Below are 16,619 nucleotides of genomic sequence, written 5' to 3' on the forward strand. Positions count from 1 at the left end.
GTATGAGAAGGTGCAAATCCATTCAAATGCTGTGTGTAAAGTAGTTGGGAATGTGGCGGTGTGGGCGGATCTACCTGGTTGCAAGCCCAATGGTGTTTTTTTCTATTGCTGGCTCAGACCCCGCACGGCTTAAGAACAGACGCTTGCTCAGGGCAAGTCCGCTTTACTGCAGTGCGATTCTATCCACGCTCTGGTTCTCTACGGACAGCACAGCTGCACTTGGGCCTCTGGGCCGCGAATCTTGCCGGGCCCCAGCCTGGGGCCTGCAGCTGGGCTGGGCATTGAGGTGCTGAAGGGACAGCTCCCAGCCCAGCGCTCTGGCAAGCCGGGCTAGGCGGGTAGCGCTAGCCATTGCCTTATACTGCTCCTGCCGCGCCAGCCTTTTGTCAGCGCCCCTCCCCGCCCCCTTCCCTGGGGCAGTAGTGCAGGCGCGGTCTCCTAGCGCAGTAGCCCGGCCGCTCCCTGCAGAGCGCTGCTGGCGGGGAGGATTTGCAGCACAGTTCGCCCCAGCGCCCGTGCGATTACTTCCGTGTCAGGGGCTGGCAGCGGCGGCTGCTCCCTCCCTGGCACGCTTCAGTCTCACCGCCGCCTCCACTCCGGCCTCTCTGGCAGGGAGATCGAGCGGAGATCGCTCCCGCTTGGCAGCTGCTGCGGGCCCCCGAGAGGCGCAGGGCGCTGGCTGCGAGGAGCGGATTTCCCCTCCCTGCTCAGGACCCCGGAGCTGCGCGTGGCTTGTCCTCCCCCCCCCCCCCTGCACCTATTGCCAAAGAAGCAAGGCCCCGCTTCGCTGCTGCAACTGACCAGCTTCTGCAGTGCGGGAGGGAGCAGCCGCCAACCCAAAGTTACTACAGAGATTGAGGCTGCCCGGCGCGATCTGGCACCAGACGGAGCCGGTACCGGCAACTGCTTTGCTGTGGACGTGCCCACTGCACCGCCATCCCCTCCTCCGCCCCCCGCTGGCGAGCACTAGTGTCTCCAAGAGCGGCAGCACCGCGGTATCTTCCCCCGGAGACAGCGGGGAGTGGGAGGAGGAGGGGGCGGGGGCGCAACTCCATTCCCAGCGCTGCCTTGCGAGCCCGGCAGCGGCAGGTGCTCCGCAGTGGGGCAGGAGGAGCAGCCAGGAAGGGCTCGCTTTGCGCAGAGTGGGGTGTGTGCACCGGCGGGGCTTTTCCCCTCCCCTGGATCGCTCTTTCTACTGGCGGGCTAGTGCAGCGAGGTCCTATTCGCCCAGGGCTTTCCAATCGCCGAGCGCTGCCAGCCTCTCCCCCGGGCTCTTTGTACTTTATTTCACGTGCTGCGTCCTACCCCGGCTGGTTCAACGCCCCCGCCAGCTTTCCCTCCGCGGGTGGGGGGCTTGTGTCTCCCCAAGGGACAGCTCCCACCCTCCATCCCAGCTCTACCCCTGCGCTCTGCCGATCACTCGTGTTTATGGTCACCAGCCGCCTGTCCCGGTAGCGGCAGGTGCAGAGGCGCTGGGGGGAGGGAGAGAGCCGGAGGGAGAGCATGGCCGAGAGAAAGAGGAACTGGAACAAGGAAGATGACTTGCCAGTGTATCTGGCCAGGCCGGGCACCACGGCCCAGACCCCGCGGCAGAAATACGGCGGCATGTTCGCCTCGGTGGAGGGGGCCTACGAGAACAAAACCATCGACTTCGATGCCTACAGCGTGGGGAAAAAGGGCTCCCGGACTCCGCGCAGCGGCAGCCGACACGACATGATGCTGGATGGGGCGGACAATTACAGTGAGACCGCCAGCGATGTCAGCGAGGTCTCCGGCTCCGTGATCAGCTCCCCCGGGGATCGGGACGACAAGACCCCAGGCATCGAGATCAGATACCCGCTGGGGAAAGAGCTGCTGCAGGGCCAGGACAATGGGAAGGTAAGGTGCGGAGGAGGAAGACAGAGGGTGGCAGGGGCTCTCCATACCGAGCGCTGGCAGGAGAGAACCGTTCATGGCTCCAGCTCCAGACAGCCCCGGGCATCAAGAGTCTCACGGCAGCAAAGAGAGTGGGGCTCCTAGCACGAGCCCTGCTGCAGAGCATTACTGCGGCTTGCTGGTAGGTCCCGGGCTATTGCAGGGATCACTCGTATTCATGCAGGCCTTTGAGCAGAGCTGCCATATATCCCAGGGTAGGCTTGACATTGTAGGTCGCCTGTGTACAGAACTGGCCCGGGAGGCTGTTGCTGCAGCAAGAGCAGGGCTCGGGAATGACGCATCTTCGGAAACAGGGCACGTCACTCCGTCCGCTTCTTTTTAAACATTTAAATGATCAAAAAATATCAAAGGGTCTTGGCAGGTTTCTTCTAGGAACTATTCCTTGCAAGGGGCTCCTGTAAATTCTAGTGTGGAACACACACACTTTGGTGTTCTAATCTAAGACCTTTATGGCTCTGTAAAAGGGACTGTATTCAGAATCTACACACTGGCAGATCTCACACTGCTGGATTGGATTGCGCCACCCGGCCTAACAAAGCAGGGTGCTCAGTCCTAACCGGAAATTTCCGAGCTGGGGGCCTATCCTAAACTGCGAGCCATCAGTTTCACTTTTCCTATCCCTGGAGTGAAAACACTCCCACCTACCTCTTCATACACCAACTCCACCCCTCTCCTCGTTCCTGCCTAGATCGTAAGATGTTCTCGTTTAATGCTGCTCTCAAGCCACCTGAATCCCCCTGTGGTTTCATTGTATCCTTAACGGGTTGTTTATAGCTGTTACCTCTCAGAACGGGGTCCCAAAGCTCAGGCATGTTCTTTAAAGCGACGATAATTGTCTAATATTTGTACTGCTGAGCTAAGCACCGGATAATGGCCTGCCTCCTGCATTGGTTGCCCTCTATTTCCGTGGTGGTAAGCGATTTTATGTCCCCCGCCGCCACTCATTGGAGCAGGACAAAGACTATACCGAGATAAATTAGGGAATTAGAAAAGCAGCTGGGTTCTTTAACCAGTAGCTTCTTGCAGCCTGGGCAGTCCCCCGACTGTAGCATAGAAGCTTATGGCAGAAACATGAATAAAACACCTCTACATCACAACACCCAGTGGTCCGGGTTTCCTGGGAGATACTATTTTCCCTATCTAAATAACTAGGCCTTTGCAGTTATTTTCCCACTTGGAAAGTAGATCTCTGAATACATTTGCCCTAGGCTCCCCTCCCCCAACAAACAAAAACTTTTCACCGAACTTGGCTTTTTACTATACACAGCCAGAATATTTGTCAATGTGTTTTTCTCCTTTTAAAATAGGAGCGAAAATCTCTTTTGCTTCTCTTGAGCCTGGACGCAGTACACTTTCCTGGTTTGTAGCCACGGGGCAGAACATACTGGTCATTAGGTATGGTTGTGTGCCAGATGAAATATGTGACTTGGGAAACGGGATAGGGGTCTGGTTGACCGCAGAGGGCTTCCAGTAAGCCCTAGATGTAGCCAGCTGTACACAGGTGTAGCCAGTTGTCTTTCCTTCCCTATTTCCTATCCATTGCCTCATCTTTATGTCAAAATAATCCTCTCTGCACTGGGATGGTGCCTCATTGCATGTGCTTTGTACCTCCCTAGTTCTGCCTCCTGTTTTAAAGTGCATACTTCATGCAAGAAAATGTACTTTAACTTGCCCCGCAACTATGCCTTGACAAGTGAGCACGTGATTCCGAATTAGTAATGGCTTGGCTGGATTGAGGGGAAAGGTTAGAATTCGTCCCATAAACTATGTTGAGACAATGGCCTGGGCAGCTGGGAGGAGACCCTGCAGCGACTCCACCCATTCGCTCACACCCCACCTCTCAGCAGCCTGCGTTGGAGCTTTCCGCTCCGAAGCGGGACCATGACACAAAAGTGGCAGGGACTTTACAAAGCACTCCGAGCCATTTAAGTTTCTCGCGGAGCCAGAGCTGGTTTTCTGGAAGGGCGGCCGGAAGAGTGTAAACTTTGGGGCAATGTCTCACCTCTCAATGTGCCCGCTTCCCCGACTGCGGTCTCGTAAGGAGCCGCCAGCAGCCAGTCGGGGAACAATGTGTGTGAAATGCGGAGGAAGGCGAGGCTTCCATCCGCCAGCTGTGGCGGCCTCTGCAGTGAGGGAGAGCCACGTGGATCCCACCTGCTCTAGCCCATCTGCGCGGGGAGGCGCTTCCCCTGGGTCTGTCTCGGGGCAGCCAAGGCAGTGCCGTGCACACGGCGTGGGGCATCGGGGCTTTGTCCTCGCCCTGAGAGACAGGCAGTCGGGGCAGCAGGCGTTGGGAATGGGGCCGGTGCTAGGTGGGGGGACGGCGTTTCCCAGCCCCGGTATTGGAGGCCACGGCTGGATTGATGGGTTGGGGCGGGGGGGAAGAGACAGAAGGGGCAGGAAACGCTTCCTGGGTTGCGCCGAGCGAATCCTGCTCCGCTCTGCAGCCGGGAGGGCGCTGCTGCAGCCGCTGCGCGCAGCTCTGGCCAACTCCCTGGAGGAGACGCGCCCCTGTGCTGTTGCGCCCGCTAAAGGGGGGGTCGCTTTGCCGGGGCCGCCCCGCTCCGGGCAAGGAACCGCTGCCTCCCTTGCCGAGCTCTGCCCCGCCCGGTAGCTCCGCATTGTGCTGTGCCCGGGGGCGCTGCGCGCAGGAGGCAGCATGTCTTACCAGGGCAAGAAGAGCATCCCGCACATAACGGTAAGCGGTGCCCAGGGCCCGGAGCGGGATGAGGGGTGACCCAGGAGCCACAGGGCGGAGCGGGCGCCCTGCCGCTCCGCCAGGGCACTGAGCAGGGAGAGGCGCGGGAGTGGAGAGGAGAGCTGGTTATGGCGGCTGGTTGATTTCAGGGCGAGGGCATGGCAATGAAGCAGGGTTCACACGGATCGAAATCCGGATCGATTAGCGGCTGTGCTGGAGGGAGCCCCTGCTGAGCAGCGGGCAGGGGGAGAGGAGAGTGCCCCTCCCCCCCCCAGGTCTCTGTGCGGGATCGCTGGGGTGGAAATCATCGCAGTGGATCTGGGGAGGAGTGGGGAGGGGAGGTGGCAGGTCTAGATCCACAGTTTTATTGCGCTTTTTCCTCCCCTGGGGACGGGCAGGGTGTGTGTGTGTGGAGGGAGGCTAGGGGGAAGCGGCAGTAAATTAAAAGAAGGGGGTGGCGTGCTTGGCGCTGAAACGGCGGCGGTGCTTGCTAAGGTGCTAGGCTTGGGGAGAGTCAGCCACTGATGGGAAGCAGAACAAAAGAGGGAGGGGACCCGGGCAGCGCGCACAATGCTCTGAAAGCCCCGGAACCTCCCCAGCTCAGGCAGAGAGAGAATTCTCTCGCGTGCAGAGCAAAAAACCTCCCGGGGGTGGGGGGGGTATCGGAAGGGCAGCAAGCCAGCAGTGCATTTAAAAAGGAGGAAAACCTAAGAGCGCCATGATGCGCGAGCCAGCATCTCCCCGTGCTATTCATAGAGCTCTGAGAACAATTACCGAGGCGATCAGGAGTCAAAGAGTTAATCGCCAATCTCCGGGACCTTCAGTTGGCTCTTGGCACAGCCTGGCAGGATGGCTTTCGTGCCCGGGGGATCTGCGTGCTTTCATCTTGCATATTGTTCCCCTCGGAGCTACGGTGATGAACTGGCTGCGGATAAAGAATAGAATCGAGCTTCTAATGAACTGGGAGAGGGGGAGGGTAACCTCTTGGTGTATTCGACCATTTTGATTCTATCACAAGACCCACGCCCTCCAAAGGCCACAGACACTGATCAGAAAGCTCGGTTACAGACGCAAAAGCCTCCTCCCTCCCCCCCACACTCTCTTTGTTGTTTTTTTTGCAGAAATGTGTGTATTAGGGACACATAGGATCCGATGGGGCGAGATGATTCGATGCTGCAGCAGCACATGGGCAAAGATAAAAGGCAGAGAATGAGGGGCACTCTAAGTAGCTTCCACTTCTTTGGGCTATTCTTCCGGAGTGAGCAGAGCTCAGGCATCCTGGGAACTGACCAGCTCCTAATGCAAGACTTTAATTGATAAAGGATGGGCTGACATGTAGGTGTGTACACTTGTTAAGCAGCTCTCACTGCTCTGCAGGAACCTTGCTAGACATTATGTCAGGCAGTGTGGCAGCACTTGCAGACACTTCAAGGCTTACAAAGGCTTAAATAGCTCTAGTTCTTTTTTTTCAAATTCCATCACCTGGAATATCCTCCCCTGATTGAACGTTCCAACATGTAAAGCAGTGCCTAACTGCTTAGGATTTGTCAAGCTTAAGAGGCAGTGTGGTCTAGTGGCCAGGGCATTGGACTGGTAGTCTACAGCCCCCTGTTCTCTTTCCAGCTGTCCCAACATTCCACAGAAGGCTCATACAGCTCACTTTGCCTCTGTTTTCCCTCCCCTTTTTCTATCTTGACTGTATACTCTACCAAATTAAAGGCAAAACAAGAACATAGCCCAAGCTGTCAGGCCCAGAACTTGAACTACATTTTATGGTATTTTTTTAAAATCTCTGTCTTTTGCTCTTCCCCTAAAAAAAGGGCAAATTAGACAAGTAGTCTTGGCCCTGTACATTGCCTGTGCAGTGTGTATGTTTCCCGGAAGAGCCTACAATTTAATATGAGATGTCTGAGCCTGTAACAATTTAGCAATAGGTGTCTGAGCCTATGTCTTTAAAATACTAACAGGAACATAGCCCATAAGATAAACTACTTTAGCAAATTAGCTAGAGGGGGAAAATAGTAAAGAAGTACAATTTGCACTTCAAGCCTCCAAGGTTCTTATAAAATTAATGAACTCATTGCAAAATTATCAAACAAAAAAATCAACCCACACCACTTTTGGTAGCATCTCTAATTCCACCACCACCCTATCTTTGGGACCTGCCTCCAGCTCTGTTCTCATTGAATCATCTGGAATTTTGCTATTGGAGGAGTACAGTTTGATCCTTAATCTTGCTTACTGAAGGCTTTGCAGTGGTTTTTCAGTACTGGGTCTGATGTACTAATCCTGTGTCCCAAACTCTCACAGAAGTCAGGAGGAAATCTGGATGTGCAAGCAAAGCAGAGTCTGGCCTCAGCAGCCTATGTCATTCCAATGCCTAGTGGGGGAAGGGGCTGAGCTGGCCGTGTTCAGTCAATTGTCAAAGATTCCAAAAGGGTTCTGAGAAATGGTTTGTTGTTATTCCCAGCACATAGAATCATAGAATCATAGAATAGTAGGACTGGAAGGGACCTCGAGAGGTCATCGAGTCCAGCCCCCCGCCCTCAAGGCAGGACCAAGCTCTGTCTACACCATCCCTGACAGATGTCTATCTAACCTGTTCTTAAATATCTCCAGAGAGGGAGATTCCACCACCTCCCTTGGCAATTTATTCCAATATTTGACCACCCTGACAGTTAGGAATTTTTTCCTAATGTCCAATCTAAACCTCCCTTGCTGCACTTTAAGCCCATTACTCCTTGTCCTGTCCTCAGAAACCAAGAGGAACAAATTTTCTCCTTCCTCCTTGTGACACCCTTTTAGATATTTGAAAACCGCTATCATGTTCCCCCTTAATCTTGCTTCACCAAAGGCCATCTCTACAATGATTACCCAAACAAAACTTCCTCTGACTTCAGAGGGAGCCTTCCATGGGTAAGAACTGACATATCAGGCTCTGTGTGTATGCTACATATACAGGGATGTTGGCACAATTTGGACAGTGGAGGGACTGAAAGTCATTGAACCAAATAATAAACACTGTATATGGTGGAAACCACTTGAAGCCAGAAGGTGCTGCTGCACTCTCTCACCTCTAGTTCCAGCACCCTTATAGGTTTATCCTTGTGCAGGAACCAAGCATCATTCTGTCTCATCGGTCATGGCACTGGCTCAAAATCATGATAGGAAAGCAGAACAAATGTTGCTACCTATAGAACACTCACTCGGAGCTGACAACGGAAATAATTTTGCTGTTCCCTGCTTGTCTCACTTAGCCCCCTACTGCAACATTCTCTGGCTCCTGCACAGTGCTTGCAGTACCAACTTTGATGCCCTTTTCATCCATTTGTCCCATGAGCTCTCCATGTCTTTGCATCCCTGCTTTGCATGGAACAACAGTCGTCTAATCTGACAAGCCAATGCCCTTGTCTCATTTTAATCCTTCCTGATAATTCACCCTTTCTGCGATGCCCACAGTGATGTTCTGAAGGCCAAAACTATAACAGGATTTTAAAAAGAACTAGATGAGTTTATGGAGGATAGTTCCATCAAGGGATATGAGCCAGGATGGGCAGGGATGGTGTCCCTATTCTCTTTGACAGAAGCTGGGAATGGGAGATGGGGTGGATCACTTGATTATTAGTTGTTCTGTTCCTTCCCTCTGAGGCACCTGGCATTTGCTACTGTAGGAAGACAGGATACTGAGCTAGATGGCTTTTTGGTCTGACCCAGTCTGGCCATTCTTATGTTCTTTATTAACGTGTGAAAAATATTATCTTACATCTTTTTGGTCCTTTTTTTATCCATATTTTAAAAATAAACTCTGAATTGAAATACGGTGTTATGCACCAACTGAAACGCAGGGACCATGTAAGCATGTTGTCACCTTCAACCTTCCTCTTTGTACTTTTCCCAACACTCATCTCTCCCCCTTGTATCATATCTGTGAAATTACTGGTGAGGTATGGTGCTACTTAGCATACAGGTGGCAGAATACAGTTGCTGAATTGCAAACACTTGTGGGTAGAGTTTTAACCCCAACTTGTGCTTAGTCTTCTAACTCTCACTGAAATTGATGGGAGTTGGGAGCCTAAATACCTTTTGTGGATCTGGACTTCTGTCTTTCTGTCATCTTTGAAACACCTAGTAGACTTCTGGGACTATAAAATGATGAATAATGACACTGAGCACACAGCTGGGAATGTAGCATGGTTGTGTTTCCATGCAGGTGTAAGCAGAGGATGAGAAAAGGTGCAAATAAACTTAGGTACTACGTTTAGACCTCCGCACTAAGTGGAAGTAAATTCCAAACCCTTGGTGGGCTCTCACCCTGAGGTGAAAGTAAAGGAGGGGGAGGGAATGGGCCAGAAGTCTATTCAGAAATCTACTTAACCATGATTTGGGCCCTACCAAATTCACAGTCCATTTTGGTCAATTTTATGGTCATAGGATATTAACTATAATAAATTTCATTATATCAGCTATTTAAATCTGAGATTTCAAAAAGTTGTAATTGTAGGAGCTCTGACCCTAAAATAAAGTGTGCGTGTGGACGGGGGGGGGGGGGGGGGGGGGGGGAATGTTACAAGGTTATTGAAAGGGACATTGTAGCACTGCTGCCCTTACTTCTGTGCTGCTGCTGGTGGAAATGCTGCCTTCAGAGCTGAGCTGCTGGAGAGCAGTGGCTGATGGCTGGGAGCTTAGCCCTGAAGGCAGAGCTGCTGCCAGCAGCAGCACAGAAGTAAGGATGGCCTGGTATGGTATTGCCATTGATGCCTGCAGAGGTGGGCCTTCAGTCAGCAACCCCCCTCTGGGCAGGTGCCCAGCTCTGAAGGCAGCAGCTCAGAAGTAAGGGTGGCATGGTATGGTATTGCTACCCTTACTTTTGTGCTGTTGCTCGTGGGACACCGTGTTCAGAGCTGGGCTTCAGGCTAACAGTCATTGTTCTCCAGCCACCCAGATCTGAAGGCAGCTCAGAAGCAAGGGTGGCAATACTGTGACCCCTCCCCCCTAAAATAATGTTGCAGCCCCTAAAATTTCCTTTTGGGTCAGGCTCCCCCACTTGAGAAACACTGGTCTCCGCTGTAAAATCTGTATAGGGCAAAAGCACACAAAATACAAGCTTTTATGGGGGAGACCAGATTTCACAGTCCATGATGTGTTTTTCATGGACATGAAATTAGTAAGTCCCTAAGCATGATTCTCAGCATAAAAATAGGATAGTTCGCTGCACATTCCCTTCTTAGACTTTTCTTGTGTACTAGGCAGGATGCATGTGTTGACTGTGCTGCTGCACTCCCATTCAAGTAGGATTGATTTCTCCTATGTGCATGCACCTGCCTATCACTTTTGACCTGGTATTTCAACACATCACAATCTACATCTCTTCATTGCAGAGCGAAGCAGAAATAAAGCTGGGGAATCAAGGTCTGCCATGATGCAATGAAGCATTGAAATGTGTATCATTGTTTGCTGTCCATTATTAAATTTAGAATGTAATAGTGGCCATATTGTGTCAGATCGAAGGTTCATCTAGCTCAGTTTCCTTTTTTCAAGTGGCCAATGACAGGTGCCCAAGAGGGAAAGAACAGAATAGATAATCATCAAGTGATACATCCCCTGTCACCCTTTCCCAGCTTCTGGCAAACAGAAGCTAGAGACACCATTCCTGCCCATCTTGGCTAATTGCCATTGATGGACCTATCTCCATGAATTTATCTAGCTCTTTTTTGAACCCTGTTAATGTCTTGGCTTTCACAACATCCTCTGGCAAAGAGTTCCACAAGTTGACTGTGCATTGTGTAAAGAAAAATGTCCTTTTGTTTTGTTAAAGCGCCAAAGAGTTTCGTAGCACCTTATAGACTAACAGATGTATTGGAACATAAGCTTTCGTGTAAAAAGACCCACTTCGTCAGATGCATGTCAGATAATATGCATCTGACAAAGTGGGTCTTTGCCCACGAAAGCTAATGCTCCAATACATCTGTTAGTCTATAAGGTGCTACAGAACTCTTTGTCACTTTTGCACATCCAGACTAACACGGCTACCCCTCTGATACTTTTGTTTGTTGTAAACTTGCTGCCTATTAATTTCATTTGGTGACCCCCTAGTTCTTGTGTTATGCGAAGAAGTAAATAACACTTCCTTATTTACTTTCTGCACCCTAGTCATGATTTTATAAACGTCTATCATATTCCCTGTTAGCCAATTTTCCATGTTTCTATAGTGCTTGGCATTTCCCAGGTCTCTGCCTAGATGAACTGCCAATTTAATTGTACAAAATAGAGGCAAAAGAGATGTAACACAGTAGCAAAAAGCCTGATACAGAAATTATTTAGTTCTAAGATTTATTTACATTTTAAATTATTTTATGTTCCCATCTGAGCTCAGTTAATAGGAGGTGGGTGATGTACAGCAAGTAGAGGATAACTAGCCATGAAAATGAAGGGTGAGGCAGGACTGGCAAGAGGGGAGAGGTTTCTTTGGTCTATTATAGATGAGGCTCTCTTCTAGAAGAAAGCAGTGGTTCAAACAGTGGCCAGGATTCATCAGTGGGAAAAAGGAGTTGAAGGGCCCTGATGAAATCCAGGTGGAGCTGATAGAATATATTGTAGTGAGGGTATACAAGGAGACAAGAGATGAGATATAGTAGTGAAGTTTGAATTTGATGTAAAATGAGATCGGAAGCCAATAGAGGAAGATGGTCAGAACAATTGACAAATATGACCATTTTAGTTGTAGAATTGACTGAATTGAGCAGAATTGAGAGGCATACAAGTTTGAGAGAAACAGGTGACAATAATTCAGAAAAGAGATCACAATAGCATAGCTGGTATTTTTCTTTCTGGTGACATAACCCTCTCAAACTGATCACTGATGTTCGAGATGGGTTAACTGAAAACATCCATCAGGATCTATCTTAGATTCATAGATTTTTAAGGTCAGAAGGGACCATCAAGATCACCTACTCTGACCTGCACATTGCAGGTCACAGAATCTCACCCACCCACTCCAATAGACCCATAACCTCTGGCCGAGTTGATGATGTCCTCAAATCATGATTTTAAGACTCTAATTTACAGATAATCCACTAGTTTAAATGTTCAGATGATCCAGGCTGTGGTGGAAGGTGACCCCCTCCCACCCAGTGTGTTTGACAATCTGATCCAGGGGAAAATTCCTTCCTGACCTCAGATATGGCAATGAGTTAGATCCTGAGCACATGGCCAATTCCCACCTGCCAGTTACTTGTGAAAGAATTCTCTGTACTAATTCAGAGCTTCCCTCCCCCCTCCCACATAGTCACCAGTGACTTAAGACATTTTCTGCTAGTAACTGCAGATCAGTTACATACCATTGTAGGCAATTCATCAAACCATCTCCTACATAACCGTGTCCAGGTCAGTCTTGAAGCCAGTTACATTTCTTGTCCCCACCACTTACCTTGAAAGGCTGCTCTGGAACTTGACTCCGTTGATGGTTAGAAACCTTTATTTAATTTCAAGCCTAAACTTGTTGATGGCCAATTTATATCCATTTGTTTTTGTGTCCATACTCTTGCTTAACTTAAATGATTCCTTTTCCTCACTGGTATCTTCTTCCTGTTTGTATTTAGTACCTATAAAGCTGGTCAGGGAAATTGTAAGACACCATAGTCCAAAATGCCAGCAATATGTGAACACCCAACAATACATTTAATTCAGTTCCAGTGCCCACAGCACCATGTTCCAGAAATGTAAGGCTGTATCTATGCTAACAATTTCATAACTTCTCACAATGCCCAATGTTCTACTTACTACACAGAATCCTGTTCAAATTCACTGGCTCTCCAAAGCCCTCAGTGGGGCAAACCTGAGTATCTAATGGAATACTTTTTATTTCTGTGGTCATGAGTTGCTAATTTCTTTTCCAGAATGGCCATTGAACAGCCATCATATTGCGAGTCTAATTCGGAGCTGGTGCAACTCCACACCAGGGCCAAATTTGTCCTTCGGGCTTGATGCATGCTTCCAAAAAGAGCATCAGTAAATCTGATCTGTGATTTTGTGGTTTACAACATGATCTAGCAGTGCTGGATTGCTGTTATTTCCCCCTCTCTGGGACAAGCCGTTTCTGGGACTAGCCTTTTGAGATTAATTTTAATTGCCATAATGGAAATTTATATCCCAGAAGGCAAATATAATGAAACCCTGTGGAACACACTTAGCACTGCATCCTCCAGTCCATACTCAGGTGACACTTCCATTGATATGTGTATTGTTTTGCTAGAGTAAGAAATGTGAGGTGCCTACAGTATTGTTATTGTTAAAGCAATGAAAAGATGGCATTTATTGTGAAGAAATGTATAAGGTTTGTTCTTTATAGTGTTTGAGACCATGATAAAAGAATGAAATTAGCTAGATGAATAAAAAACTAGGTCCCTGTGACGGGACGCTCCCGCCCCGCACTGAAGCCCCCAGCGAGCAAGGTCTGTTCGGGGCTGCAGACGGGGGGCCTCAGTGGTGTGCCGGGTGCTCCCGCGCCGCTGCACAGCTGACGCGCTTGGATGTCGTGGCGAGCGGCGCCGAGAGCATTGCCAAGGGGAGGGAGGACGTGCACGGTGGCCCCTTCCCCTGGACGTCCGAAAGGGCGGGCCCCGCCCCGGGGAGGGGTGGAAGTGGCGGGGCGTTTGAAAACGACCATGCCATGGCTGAGAGGGGGAGAGAGGGAAGTGGGAGCAGGCATTTGCAAATTCTGTCGCTCAAGTAGGAGCAGGGAAGGAGGAAGGAGTGGCGCAAGTGGCACGGCTCCAGGAAGCTGGCGCTCCTGACCAACGGCCACCCTAGAAGCACCCTGTCGACCAGGGGGGAGATGAGCCGGGGGGGGAGGGCAGACCCCGGGGCAGGGATGGGCGAGGGGAGAGGAAGTAGCCCAGGGCAGAACCAGGAATGGTTGGTGGGCTGACACGTTTTGGCAAGACGCCCCGTCAGCCGGACTGGATCACGGAAGATCCGTGTCCTTAGGGCCCTGAGCTGGGGCCCCGTGAGTGTGGATGGGCTCAGGCCCCCCTCTCCTCCTCCGTCAAGGAGAGCATTGTACTTTCCCTCCAGCGCCTAGGTCACTCCTACTGCAAGACATTGGACAAGGGTTACACCTGGGTGCGGGGGTAGGGTAAGCAGTAGGGGGTCAGTCCCAAGGGGGGGGTTGTACCTCCACCCTAGATACGGTCACAGTCCCCAAAAGGGAAACCAAAGGAACATCAGATTTTTTAAACTCATAAACATGAATGAACAACTTGGCTGTGCACCAAGCTTTGGCATTGCTACATTTGACAAAATCCCTCCTAAGTGAATTATTTATAGAAGAATAAATTTGTTAAAAGAATAGGCTTAAAAACTTGTGGGCAGGTGAGTCTATTAGGGTAGCAGAAATAATGCCTCACAGATATAAATGAGTTACAATCCAGTTTCTTAGCCAATTCCTTGTTCCCACTAACTAAAATATGACTTCCTATGAAGATAAAACACTTGATCTTAACCCTTAAAATGCTGAGAGGCAATATAACATGGGCATAAAGATTCAAAAGAAAGAAGAATGCCCTTTAAAAGCTGAGATATTTTAAAGTTTAGAAAAGATAATTCTTTGTGGAGTCCCATTTAGAACCCTTCTTTGATCCTTTCCAGAAGGAAACATGCATTAGAAGGATGACTTCCTTCATTTGCTGCTAATATTTTGAAATCTTCGTGTAAGTGCCCTGAAACAACCAAAACTTCTTTATCCAGGGTTAAAACTGAGCATGTTCACAAAAAAGCTCTTTTGTATATCACTGTGATGGACCGGGTTGGGTCTGGACACGGCTGAAGGCGTTTGCTTAGGGCGAATTGCTCAGACTCGGGGCTCCTTACAGCCCCAGACTGGAGACCTTCCCAAATAGGCCATAAACCAGTCACACCAAGCACTTCAGCTTCCAATCTGGCCATCCAGAAGCCTCACGAGCAAAACCCTTCTGACACCCCAGCTCTTCCTGTGCCCCAATCAGCCCCGGGCCTAGCACACAAGTGAGGGGATATAGAACCCAATCTCACCTACCCCAAACAGGTTCTTCTGCTCCCAAGAAATCAGCCACAGGTCCTGATCAATTTACACTCTGGATCTTACCCCCCAAGACCACACTGAGCCAATCCTTTAGAATCTAAAATCGAAAGGTTTATTAATAAAAGAAAGAAAAGCATGAGAGTAAGGTTGTTAAAAGATAATACATTACATGCATGAAATCACCCAGTTTTCGATGCAGGCTCTTAGCAGAGATGCTATAAACTGCTATCTTAAAAGACTCTGGTATATATCCTACGTCAGGATGGGTCCACGGTTCTTTCCAGCTCATTGTTCCCTGCAAGGCTGCATCTGGGATCAGGAGCAAATCTGAAGACCAAAATGGAGGGTGCCACATGGCACTTACATACCTCTCCTGATATGTAACGGTCACATGATCCAACAACCTATCCTTGCATCCCATGCTGGTTTGCAGGTATCAGTCACATTCCTGAGGTATGTATTTGCGCCTAGAGATTCATTGTCTCCTTGCTAATTAGCATAGCCATTGGCTGAGCATTCCTTGCCCATTGCTCAGCCACAGACAGAGAATTTTCTAGCATCCCTACAGAGTACATGTTTATAACTCCACATACAGATTTTATACAATTACATGAATAGCACATACAGAATCAGTAGAACAGAAGCTTTCATGTGACACCTCACATGGCCCCCTTTGTACACTCTTTGGAGAAAATATCCCGCCACCCCCATTGGTGCAGCAGTGATCTGGCTGCTCCCCTTAAAATTCAGTAACGTGACAATCACGTATTAGGGAAATATTTTCCAGGGGGAGGTTTTCCAAAGGCAAAAGGAGGTGTGGGGCTTTCAACGGGAGTTAGCCTTTAAAAACCTAGTTTAGTAAATATTAATCCAAGCAGGTTTGGTTGTTGATGTCCTGTTAGTCAAAGAAAACACAAATATCAGCCTATCAGCCTATGTACATTCCCTCTGAAACAGAGGAGCCATAGATATTTTTAAACACTTAGGGCATGTCTATACTTGCACCCTAATTTGAACTAGGGATGCAAATGTAGGCATTCGAAATAGTCAATGAAGCAGGGATTTAAAAATCCTGCGCTTCATTAGCATGATCTCGCCGGTGCATTACTCCATTCAACAGCTGTTTCAAAAGCGAAAGTGCGCACCAGGACGCATTAGTTCGAACCAAACCACTTGGTTCAAACTAACGTTATTCCTCAAAAAATGAGGAGTTTGATTTGGTTCGAACTAACGCGTCCCAGTGCGCACTTTCACTTTCGAAATAGCTCTTGATCGGAGTGCGAGATCATGCTAATGAAGCACAGGATATTTAAATCCCCGCTTCATTGACTATTTCAAATACCTATATTTGCATCCCTAGTTCTAACTAGCATGCAAGTGTAGACATATCTTTAGTGACAGAGTATTCAGCCTCAGAAATGTTAAAGGAGCAAAGAGGCATGTGTTAGAAGCCTAATATTTATCAACCTCTCTCTCTCTCTCTCTCTATATATATATATTATAGTCACCTCATCTCTCTTAAATCACACACATTAAAAGACAAGTTTCTGATTACTGTTCAGAGCAAGATACATAGGTATATTAAGGGACATATGTTACCTCCGATTTGGGTGTAAATCCTCCATTGTCAGCTGTGGAACTTTAAGTATTGTGGCAACTGGGAGTCAGGTTAATTTCTGGTGTAACTCTACTAAAAGTAAATAAAATTACACAAGAGATGAATTTGGCCTTGGGCAAGGCCAGTTTTGGGGCCTACAATATTATGGGATGGGAGATTTCAAAAGACTTCATGAATTGGCACTGGCTGCATTTGGAGCAGGAGCTAGAGACTGAAGCCAAGAATAAAGTGGTTCTGGACTGGTTCACTGGTGCTAGCGTGATTTGGTTTTGTTACATTGTTATTGTTCTCATCCATTTAAAGTAACTGTA

At 49.1% G+C, this 16,619-nt stretch overlaps 1 protein-coding gene across 2 annotated transcripts in view; it reads left to right on the forward strand.

Moving 5' to 3' along the window:
- The first annotated feature begins 457 nt into the window (after positions 1–457).
- CRMP1 (collapsin response mediator protein 1) overlaps positions 458–16,619 on the forward strand; it is a 67,184-nt gene continuing 51,022 nt past the window's right edge. Inside the window, exon 1 of one of the 2 annotated variants that reach the window (XM_006128209.4) lies at positions 458–1,878. In XM_006128209.4, the coding sequence (XP_006128271.1) occupies positions 1,504–1,878 (375 nt within the window). In that variant the 5' untranslated portion in view covers positions 458–1,503. Of the gene's footprint in view, positions 1,879–4,331; positions 4,634–16,619 lie in introns of those variants that run through there. The other variant, XM_006128210.5, reaches the window with a different exon arrangement.

The sequence above is a fragment of the Pelodiscus sinensis genome, chromosome 4 (genome assembly GCF_052426305.1).
Source record: "Pelodiscus sinensis isolate ZL-2025 chromosome 4, ASM5242630v1, whole genome shotgun sequence".
Classification (NCBI taxonomy): Eukaryota; Metazoa; Chordata; order Testudines; family Trionychidae; genus Pelodiscus; species Pelodiscus sinensis.